This window comes from Anolis sagrei, chromosome 4 (genome assembly GCF_037176765.1).
Source record: "Anolis sagrei isolate rAnoSag1 chromosome 4, rAnoSag1.mat, whole genome shotgun sequence".
Classification (NCBI taxonomy): Eukaryota; Metazoa; Chordata; class Lepidosauria; order Squamata; family Dactyloidae; genus Anolis; species Anolis sagrei.
In genome coordinates this window covers 32,357,228-32,368,976 of record NC_090024.1, presented here as the reverse complement: position 1 = coordinate 32,368,976, position 11,749 = coordinate 32,357,228, and the positions used below count along the sequence as shown (strand labels likewise).

The window sequence follows — 11,749 nt, the reverse complement described above, 5'->3', positions numbered from 1 at the left end:
TTTAGAGTTTTTTTAATATTGGTAGCCAGATTTTGTTCATTTTCATGGTTTCCTCCTTTCTGTTGAAATTGTCCACATGCTTGTGGATTTCAATGTCTTCTCTGTGTAGTCTGACATGGTGGTTGTGAGAGTGGTCCAGCATTTCTGTGTTCTCAAATAATATGCTGTGTCCAGGTTGGTTCATCAGGTGCTCTGCTATGGCTGACTTCTCTGGTTGGAGTAGTCTGTCAATCTAAGCTACATTCATGCTGTGATTGGTGGGTTTGCGAGCGGTAACCCCGCCCCTTTCCCCTCCCCTGCGAGGAAATCACTGCCACGTAGGGATTATTACCTACCGCCTCCCTCGCCTGGCCAATCCCACATGAGGCGTGACGTATACCCTGCTAGCCACGCCCCCTCTTGCTCTGATTAGGAGGAGGATACTGAGGAGGTATCTGGCGCATGCGCAGCGGGTCTCCCCAACCAACGGCTCCCCACGCCGCACGTGACCTGTCTGAGTTCCACGTCCCGTCAGCCCATGCGCGCAAAAAAACCGAGAGAGACAGAGAGACAGGCGCGCGCATGCGCTTGAGGGGCCGCGGCCGTGGAGGGGTGACGTTGCGCTCTTAGGCCGTGAGGAAGCGCATCCTCTCTGTGGAGAACCCTTCCAAGGAAGGAACGAGGGGAGGCTCCGGCCTTCTCCAGCCCGGCCGACGGAGATGCTCTCGGCGTGACGTGGAGTGAGTCCCGTCCCCCCTCTCCCTCCCCGCCGACTCGAGCCATGGCTTCCTCCCCTGGCTGGCCCGAGTCTGTGGCCCGGCAGGCCGAGGAGGTGTCGGCCCGGCTGAGGGAAGCCCTGTCGGCCGGCGCGGGCCTCTTGCGCACCGAGCTGGGCCTCGAGCTCCCGCCGGCCTTGGAGCCCCAGCGCCTGCCCGGGTGGCTGCTGCTCCTCGCCACGTCGCTCCTGCCGCTCCTGCTCCTCCTGGCGCTGGTGTGGGGCCTGCGATGCGGGCGCGGAGGGAGTGCCAGGCGGAGGCGCCTCCGGAGGACCAACGCCGAGGAGGAGGAGGAGGACGAAGAGGAAGAGGACGACGACGAGGAGGACGAGGAGGAGGAGGCCGCGGAGACCCCCAAAGCGAGCCTGGCCAGGGGCGGAGGCGGCCCTCACAAGGGAGCCCCCGTGACAGGCCCGGCGGGGCTCCTCCAGAAGGCAGAGGAGCAGAAGAAGCGGAATAAGAAGAAGGCGCCCGAGAAAGCGGGCAGGGTGAGTGGGGCCGACACATAGGGTGTCCCTCCTGGACTGGTGTCCTCTCTCACATTTATACTTGGGAACTTGGGCCCTCCCTCCAGGAGTTTTGCACTTCAATTCCCAACATTTCTAACAGCCTCAGGCCCTTTCCTTTTCTCCCTTCAGTCGCTTAATAATAATCTATATAAATAAAAAATGTAATGTTAGTTTGTGGGATTAACAGAATCATAGAATCAAAGAGTTGGAAGAGACCTCATGGGCCATCCAGTCCAACCCCCTGCCAAGAAGCAGGAATATTGCATTCAAAGCACCCCTGACAGATGGCCATCCAGCCTCTGTTTAAAAGCTTCCAAAGAAGGAGCCTCCACCACACTCCGGGCCAGAGAGTTCCACTGCTGAACGGCTCTCACAGTCAGGAAGTTCTTCCTCATGTTCAGATGGAATCTCCTCTCTTGTAGTTTGAAGCCATTGTTCTGTGTCCTAGTCTCCAGGGAAGCAGAAAACAAGCTTGCTCCCTCCTCCCTGTGGCTTCCTCTCACATATTTATACATGGCTATCATATCTCCTCTCAGCCTTCTCTTCTTCAGGCTAAACATGCCCAGCTCCTTAAGCCGCTCCTCATAGGGCTTGTTCTCCAGACCCTTGATCATTTTAGTCGCCCTCCTCTGGACACATTCCAGCTTGTCAATATCTCTCTTGAATTGTGGTGCCCAGAATTGGACAGAATTGGACACAATATTCCAGGTGTGGTCTAACCAAAGCAGAATAGAGGGGTAGCATGACTTCCCTGGACCTAGACACTATGCTCCTATTGATGCAGGCCAAAATCCCATTTTTTTTTTTTTGCTGCCACAGCACATTGTTGGCTCATGTTTAACTTGTCCACGAGGACTCCAAGATCTTTTTCACACGTACTGCTCTCAAGCCGGGCATCATCATCCCCCATTCTGTATCTTTGCATTTCGTTTTTCCTGCCAAAGTGGCGTATCTTGCATTTGTCACTGTTGAACTTCATTTTGTTAGTTTTGGCCCATCTCTCTAATCTGTCAAGATTGTTTTGAATCCTGCTCCTGTCCTCTGGAGTATTGGCTATCCCTCCCAATTTGGTGTTGTCTGCAAACTTGATGATCCTGCCTTCCAGCCCTTCATCTAAGTCATTAATAAAGATGTTGAACAGGACCGGGCCCAAAACTCAAAAACCACTGGGCGAATTGACACCAAATTTGGACACAAGACACCTAACAACCCAGTGTATGTCCTTCACTCCTAAAACACTGAAAAACACAGCAGAAGGGACTTAAAAGCCCCAAAAAGCTAAACGATGAAAAACTAAATGGCAATACAGAAAAAAGGGAAGGAAGGGGAGAAAAGAAAGAGGGAGGGAGGGAAAGAAAGAAGGAAACGGAGAAGGAAGGAAGGAAAGAGGCAGAGAAGGAAGAAAGGAGAGAAAGAGGGAGGGAAAGAAAAGGCGGAAAGGAAGGAAAGTTAGAGAAGGAAGGAAGGAAGGAAGGAGAGAAGGAAAGAAAAAAGGGAAAGAAGGAAGGAAAGAGGGAGAGAAGGAAGGGGGGGAGATGTAGAGAAAGAGGGAGGAAAGAAAAGAATGAAAGAAAGAAGGAAGAAAAGAGACAGCAGAAGAGAAAGAAAAAGGGGGAAAGAAGGAAAGATAGAGAAGGAAGGAAGAAGAGAAGGAAATACGGGAAGGAAGGAAGGAGGGAAAGGAGAGAAAAGGGGAAGGTTGGCCACAACAAAGTGTGGCAGGTACAGCTAATAAATAATAATAATAATGTAAAGGTAAAGGTTTCCCCAGACATTAAGGGCCCTTCCACACAGCCATATAACCCAGAATGTCAAGACAGAACATCCCACATTATCATAGAATCATAGAGTTGGAAGAGACCTCATGGGCCATCCAGTCCAACCCCCTGCCAAGAAGCAGGAATATTGCATTCAAAGCACCCCTGACAGATGGCCATCCAGCCTCTGTTTAAAAACCTCCAAAGAAGGATCCTCCACCACACTCCAGGGCAGAGAGTCCTCCACCACACTCCACGGCAGAGAGTTCACAGCCAGGAAGTTCTTCCTCATGTTCAGGTGGGATCTCCTTTGATATCGTCTTTGATCGGGTTATTTGAATCCACACTGCCATATATTCCAGTTCAAAGCAAAAAAATGTGCGATGTGGAAGGGGGCAAAGTCTAGTCAAGTCCAACTCTGGGAGTTGGTGCTCATCTCCATTTCTAAGCCAAAGAGCCAGCTTTGTTCACAGCACCTCCTAGGTCATGAATGCATGGAGCGCTGTTACCTTCATGCCAAAGCGGTACCTTTTGATGTACTCACATTTCATGTATTATCGAAGGCTTTCATGGCCAGAATCACTGGGTTGTTGTAGGGGTTTTTTTGTGTTTGTTTGTTTTTTTTTTTTTTTTTTTTTTTGGGCTGTATGGCCATGTTTTAGAAGCATTCTCTCCTGACATTGAATGAATTTCAGCTTCAAAGCCTGGTTGTTTCCTGCCTGGGGGATCCTTTGTTGGGAGGTGTCTATTGGAAGGTGTCTGTGGACATTCCACAGATATATAAACCTCACTTGCCTAGTTTCCAACAGACCTCACAACTCTGAGGTCTGATAGATGCAGCAGAAATGTCAAGAGAGAATGCTTCTAGAACATACTCACATTAGCATGTTTTCCAACTGCTACTTGGCAGAAGCTGGCATTAACAGTGGAAGCTCTGGTTTCAAACTGCTGACCTTCTTATCAGCAAGTTCTGCAGCTTAGCGGTTTAATCTGCTGCGCCACCACAGCCCCAATAATAATAATAATTTTTTTAAAAAAACTTTATTTGTATACCACCCTATCTCCCCAAGGGGACTCAGGGCAGTTTCCAACATATAAGGCAAAACACTGAATTGTCAGAAACGAAAACCATATAGAAAAAAATTAAAATAAACACCATAAAACATAAAAACCTACAAATCATACACTAAAAAAATTAAAAACCAGTTTCATTATAGTTTCATCATATGGGTTCAAAATACCAATGGCCAGGATTAGAAAATAGACTTGATCAGCTATAAAAAGGGCTGGGCAAGGGTTGGTGCAACAGAGTATCATAGGGCCGGAGAAGTGGATAAAGCGTAGAACAAACAGAGTACTATCTAATGGCTTAGGGCAGTGGTTCTCAACTTTTGGATCCCCAGAGGTTTTGGCCTTCGCCTCCCAGAAATCGTAACAGATGCTAAACTGATTAGGATTTCTGGGAGTTGTAGGCCAAAACACCTGGGGACCCCCAGGTTAAGAACCCCTGGCCTAGAGAAAAGGTCTAGGAACTAATCATTCTCGAAAACCTGATGGAACTCCCAGGCTTTTGGGTCCCTTGGGAAGGAGGACAGTGTGGTGGGAAGGAGGACAGTGTGGTGGCCTGCCTAATCTCTCTGGAGAGGGAGTTCCAGAGTTGGGCGGCCACCACCGAGAAGGCCCTCTGCCTTGTTGCCACCAACCGTGCTTGTGACAGTGGCAGAAGTGATAGGAGGGCTTCCCTGGCACTTAGGCAGTGGGTTAAACTGCTGAGCTGCTGAACTTGCTGACCGAAAGGTTGGTGGTTTGAATCTGGGGAGCGGGGTGGGCTCCCACTGTTAGGCCCAGCTTCTGCCAATCAAGCAGTTCGAAAACATGCAAATGTGAGTAGATCAATAGGTACCACCTTGGTGGGAAGATGACGTGCTCCATGCAGTCATGCTGGGCACGTGACCTTGGAGGTGTCTACGGACAATGCCAGCTCTTCGTCTTAGAAATGGAGATGAGCACCACCCCCTAGAGCAGGCATGGGGAACCTTCGGCCCTCCAGATGTGGTGGACTTCAACTCCCACAATTCCTTGTGCTGTCTTTAGCCTACAAAGCCTCAAGGAATTGTGGGAGTTGAAGTCCACCACACCTGGAGGGCCAAAGGTTCCTGACCCCTGCCCTAGAGTCAGACACGACTAGACTTAATGTCAGGAGAAACCTTTACCTTGTACCAAATTAAACCAAATTATAACATATAACCTAAAATTAAATTTAAATTATGTTTAGCATAAAACATGAACCTTAATTTATAAACCCTCTCCAAGGTTCAATTACAATTACATTAAAATTAATTAAGTTGCAGTGCTGTAACAGGGCCAACAAGCCAAACTCCAAAAACAAATCCCAGCCAGCAGTATATTATAGGTATCTATGATCATCTAGTCCACCTCCTCTCCATATGGCAAAGAGGAAAGGTGAGTTTTTAATTGTTTTTTGAAGGAGAGAAGTGAGTGGGCCATCTTTCACTGTCAAGCAGTTCTTTACCTTCAGGAAGTTTTTCCCCCTAACATTTAGGTGGAATCTCTTTTCCTGCCATTTGAATCCATTATGTCCTAGTCTCCAGAGGAGCAGAAAAAAAAACCCTGCCCCCCTCCTCAATGTGATATCCTTTCAAATATTTAAACATGTCTATCTTGTCTACTCCCCAAATGAAGCGGGGGAGATATTGGGTCCTCTATTTATTTATTTAGTGTCAAAAGCATTGCATAAATAAATAAGTATATAACTGATAAAATAAAGGTAGCACAAGCAACTAAATAATTTTAGACCCAAAACGGGCAACGGCAACTGCTTTGGCTCTAGCTTTAAACAGTTTTTCTTCTATGCATGAGGCAGGGTATGGTGGTCAAGTTGTTTGTCCTGCTCCACAGTCACAATGTGAAGGAGTCTTCTAGCTTAGTCTTTCTCAATCTGTGAGTCCCTAAGTCTTTTGGCCTACAATTCCCAGAAATCCCAGCCAGTTTACCAGCTGTTAGGATTTCTGGAGCTAAAACATCTGGGGACCCACAGGTTGAGAACCACTGTTCTAAGTAGTGTCACTTTGCCAGGTTGTCTTCTGATCTGTCAACATTGGATCTCTTATTGATGGGTCTAATCCAGGAATGGGCAAGCTTCGGCCCTCCAGGTGTTTTGGTCTTCCAACTCCCACAATTCCTAACCTAATCCAATATACTTAACATTTCTATTCATACAAAGTGAACCAAACATCACAAAAATGCCAGATGGTTTAATAACTTTTTGAAAACAGTATACATGTACTGTAATTGTATTCTCTCTATATGATGCTATGCTACTATAAACGAATAACAAAAATAAAGGGAGTTATTCAATATTGAAATCCCATTTGTGACTTTTGGTCCACTCTGTATCTTAATGGTTTTCTCTTGAGCTGTGGGGAGAGGGAGGTAACAAAATAGACTTTCAGTTAACTGGAACTCAAGCTACTAGAACTCTCAAGCAACCAGCAAAAAAAAAAATCAAATAAATAATACATTACATTTTATAAAAGCTGTATTTCTAATTCAGCAGTCTCCAAGTTATGACCACAATAGATTCTGTAGGTTTGTTCTTAAGTTGAATTAGTATGTAAGGTGAAACAGGTACTTTAAAGTATGATTGCAGCCTATATAAATATAGAGAGAGAGCTAGGGGGTTGATATATAAGCTTTCCCCCATGACAACTCTTTCAGGAGTGAATTTCCCTGCCTAGCAATAGATTTCTCTCACTTTCTATTGTCTCACCCCCATTCTTATCTATGAGCCGTTTGTAAGTCAGATGTTTGTAACTTGGGGATCGCCTGTATGTTAGTTTGTTTATTTATTTATTTATTTACTGCGCTTATATACCGCAATTCTCAGCCCAAGGGCGACTCATTGCGGTGTTGTCTTTATTTGCTTCTAATTACTGTATTTCAATATGAAATCAATACAGAGTTTATGGTATGATGTAGTATGGGATATATTATTGGGGACTAATTTTTTTAATAAAAACATTGAAGCAACCAGAAGCTATTATCTGACATCTACCAATCCTCATGAGTACTGGTTAACTGAGAGTCTACTGCATTTTTTATTACCATACCTAAGGCCTTGACCCAGCATCCTCAACATATCTCAGGTCTTCTTTTATTTCCACACAGTACCTTCACGTTGCTATACTAGTTGGGTATGTTAATGTGAAAGTATCCAAAATGCTTGTAGCCAGAAGTATTTTGGGTTTTTGACTATTTGCACATATGGGCATGAGTGTTTAACTATGACTCTGGAGGTCACATTTTCATTTCCTACTTGGCCATGGAAACTGCATGGGTTGCCTTGGGTGAGTGTCAAACTCCCAGCCCCAAAGAGCCCTGTAATAGGATCACCTTAAATCAGGAACACTTTGAAGTCACAAAACCACAAACCTTTCTGGACATGGGTCCTATGTTTAAACATCATATTCATTTATGTTTCATATGCACCTTACATGCATAATCTGAAAGTAGTTATATATATTTAAAACATTTATGCATGAAATAAAGTTGGTATACATTGAAGCATCAGAAAGCAAAGGGGTCATTAACCCAGGGTGCAACTACACTGTGGAATTAATGCAGTTTGATACCACTTTTAACTGCTGTCGCTCAAGGCTTAGGAATCATGGCACTTGTAGTTTTACAAGACTTTTAGCCTTCTCTGCCACAGAGTGCAAGTGCCTCAACAAATTACAAATCCCAGGATTCTGTAGCATTGTGAGCAGTAATGTACAGTTTTGTCAGAACTTAGCAAATTATCCAAGGTCTTGTTTTAGTACTGTGTGTAAGTATAAGTTGTTTTGAACTCAATTGCATATGTGATATAAGGAACCCTGTGTTGATTTCATCTTTCATACTCAGAAAATGGAACATGTGAAGCAATGGTCCTTGGAGGATTCCAAGGTCATACTTTCTAAGTTTAGTGTACATAGTGCCTCTGCAATTTTTGCTGGTGTTAATCTTAGACATACATTGACATATACCCTGTTCAATTCAGTGCAACTTTGTTCAGATTAAATATTAATTGAGTTGGGTAACTCAACCATATTAACACAGATTTCATGGAGCAGAGGGATTATTCTCTCTGAGGGCTAATTCTCAAGCCATGATGATCATTTTGTATTTGTAGAACAAAGATGAAATTTTGTTGGCTCTTTAAAAAATCTCACAGTAACATCCCACTGAAATATGAGTGGAGATTCCATGATTTTAGGAGTGGCATAAAAACTTAGAATTCTTTTCTAGGCATGTGCAAAATTCATACTTAAAGGTTTAATGTCAAGTTAGTCTCCATAATTTATTTACAGTACTTCTGTGCAGCAAAAGCTCCAGACAGTGTACAAAAATTATACGCCTAATATAAACTCTTTTTCAGGCAGTGTGATAAATGCTGTTCAGGAAGATCAAGCTTTTTTATCTGATTAGATTTCTTCCCACTTCTTAGAATTCAGGACGACTAACAGTGTATCTAAAAACACACTTATATTTAAAAGTTGGAACACAACTTTAAGACAAAAATATTAATGAAGGGCAAACATTACGTGAGCTGGAATTTATGTATAATCTATCAGAAATATTAAATGATGACATTATCATTCCCTCTTGTTTGCTTTTAGCTTTGTGTGGTTTTGGATGGACTTTACATTTTTAACCGGTTGAATGGGATCAAAGGATTTAAATGGGACCAAGTATTTTCTGTAAAGCAAAGTACAGTATAATAGGTTTATTAAACCAGTGCATGGAAAGATGATTGTCTACATCACTTTTGAAAAGTTCAGACAGTGCAAGTACTCAGAAATTGTAAGTTTTGTTAAAAGACAAATTTTGTAGTTTGGATATCTTTCTAAGACTTCCTTTATCATGATGACCAAGTGGAACCTGTGAAGTCCACACTTTTCAACTATTTCTTTTACTGGATATTATCCAATGTCTAGTAATCACAATTATCAAAATCTATATAAATAAAAAAGTAATGTTCGTTTGTGGGATTAAATTAACTCAAAAACCACTGGGTAAATTGACACCTAATTTGGACACAAGACACCTACCAGGCCAACGAGTGACCGTCACTCATAAAAACACTGAAAAATACAACGGAAGAGACTTCAAAAGCCTAAAAAAATAAAAAATACATTACAACACATGCACAAAACTATATATACACATATATATACAAATATATACACACAAAAACACATATATACAGACCGAGCCATAGCAATGTGTGGCCATGGATGGCTGGTATTAAATATTAAAATAGGGTTAAACCAACTCAATTATTAAAACAATTCAATTAAAATAAAATTATAAAATAAATGTAAATGCTTTTCAAAACAATTCTGCTAAAACAATGAAGCATCCCCAGCACATTTCTTTTTTAAAAGCCTGCCTGGATAAAAATGTCTGCCATCCAAAGGACAAGTAGGGGATAATTCTTGCCTCCTCAGAAAGGCTGTTCCGGGGTCCAGGAGCAGTTACTAAGAAGACTGTCTCACATATCCCTCCCTACCAACCATACTTGCAATTGTGGGGGGACTGAGAAAAGGGCCTCTTCTGCTGATCTCAGAGCCAGAGTGATACAGTCTGCCAAATAGCCTGGACTTGAGGCATATAAAGCTTTATAGGTCATCAGCTATACTTTGAATTACGCCCAGAAACATCCAGTGGAGCTGACACCAAGGGAGTTGTGTGATTCCTGTAGTCAACCCCAGTTAAAAATTTGGCTGCGACTCTTTGAACCAGCTGAAGTTTCCAAACACTCTTTTGCTAACTTGAAATCCTATATTGGGGGAAAGGTGGGATAAACATAAAGTAAATAAATACAAAAGGGTAACCTCAAGTAGAGCATGTTACAGTTGTGCAAATGGGGTGTCACTAAGGCATCTCAAGGTGTTTTGGCCACTGAGAACAAACCTAATACCATTGTTGGCATATTAGGAAAAATGTTGCTGTTCCCTCACATCAGATAGCTTGAGAAGCATTGCTTTAATTCTTTTTGAACTTGCGCTATGCCCTGTACATCATATTGGTGGAAAATGTAGCATTGTAGTTTCTAACCTGCTTGCTTTTTGCAGTAGTGTAGGCAAGACTTAGTAGTCAAAGCTCCTATAGTAGGATTATTCCTCTTATACAGGTTCCTCCAATTCGTACAACTCATGTACATGAACTCATGCTAAATATATTCGTTTGTGGATGCGAAAAGAACCAGTTATTAAGGAGTGGCTGTATCATGTTTCTTTTAAATATCTTTTTGTGATGTCTTAATAGAAAAGCAAGATATCATTTTCATAGTTTATCTGGAGATAACTGACCTTATTTGTGTTATGTATGAGAATTGGGTGTTAAGGACATTTAGGAGTGCAGCATTTTGTGTAAAGGTTACATTCTTTCCACCATTTAAATCAAGGGTTATATGTAATCGTAGAAGGGGGTGTTTTGCAACAGTGGCCATTTTCACCCTCTCATGTTGTAAAGTGAGAGTTTGAAATGACTTAAACTACTGCAGTTATATTTAGAAACTTGATTTTATGACACTGCCAACTTAAGAACCCCTATATTTGAAAACATAGAAGTCTTGAATGTATAAAGCTTCTTACATTACAAAAACTGTTGGATGAGTATAGGAAATCATAGCCTTTTGTTAGAAAAGTGGACATAAGTTAACTGTTCAGGATTTAAAAAACAACCTTAAGTTTTCAACAGTTCTCTTTTTTAAAAAGAAAGAAAGAAAGCTACTATCAGAAAATGTGTGGAAATGACCGTTCCTTCAAGGTATTCTGAAAATGCACATCAACTATTGGGCTGTTCCTTTTAAAACACTGAAAAACCTATTGAAAGGATACAATGTACATTTTCTCTTTAGAAAAGCCCATGCTTCTTTTTGGAGACTGATATCTAAATAATGAGTTTCCATCTTCATAATATTGTGAGTTTTCACTTTTCTGTTTAGTTTAGATTCTAATAGCAAATAGAGAAGGGGGGGAGCTTACCTTCCAAGTCAAGGCTACAAAGGAACATGTTGATATATTTGCTAGGATTTGACTTAAGTGATAGGGAAGGACCTGTCCTCATTCTAGCCTTTCTCATCAGAGCATGATGTTACAAAATATCCTCCCAGTGTTTGGGACTCTAACTCCCAGAAGCCTTAACCAGCTTGTGCAATAGTCAGGAATTCTGAGAGCTGAAGTCCAAAACAAACAAAAAGGTATGGGATGTCAGAATATATATTTTAAGTAAAATATTCTGAAGATTTGGATTACAGACCTGGCTTTGTACGCAGGCATTTGGAGAGTAGGCCAATATGGAATTGAACTTCAACAGTTTGACTGTGGACTAATTACTTAAGACTTGGCACTTTATGCTTTTAATATGTTATATGTTTTAATCTGTTTCATTGTCTTATGTGTTTTATTTTCTTATGTGTTTCAATTGTTTTATAGTTGATAGGGTATGTTTTATGGTCATATTGGTTTTATTGTAATGTGTATGTTACGGCATTGAATTCTTGCCAGATTTTGTAAGCCACCTTGAGTCCCCTGCAGGGTGAGAAAGGCGAGGTATAAATGAAGTAAATAAATAAATAAATACATTCATACATTTAGATTGTAACTCCTATTTTTTTCAGATAGCACTGAAGGTGACTAGATGGTGACATTTATATACTGAA

The 11,749-nt window shown here is 42.1% G+C and overlaps 1 protein-coding gene across 1 annotated transcript in view; it reads left to right on the top strand.

Moving 5' to 3' along the window:
* The first annotated feature begins 516 nt into the window (after window positions 1-516).
* The window catches only part of MTDH (metadherin), a 30,299-nt gene continuing 19,066 nt past the window's right edge, over window positions 517-11,749 (top strand). The window contains exon 1 of the mRNA XM_060775641.2: window positions 517-1,243. Within this exon, the coding sequence (XP_060631624.2) occupies window positions 761-1,243 (483 nt within the window). The 5' untranslated portion in view covers window positions 517-760. The remainder of the gene's footprint in view (window positions 1,244-11,749) is intronic.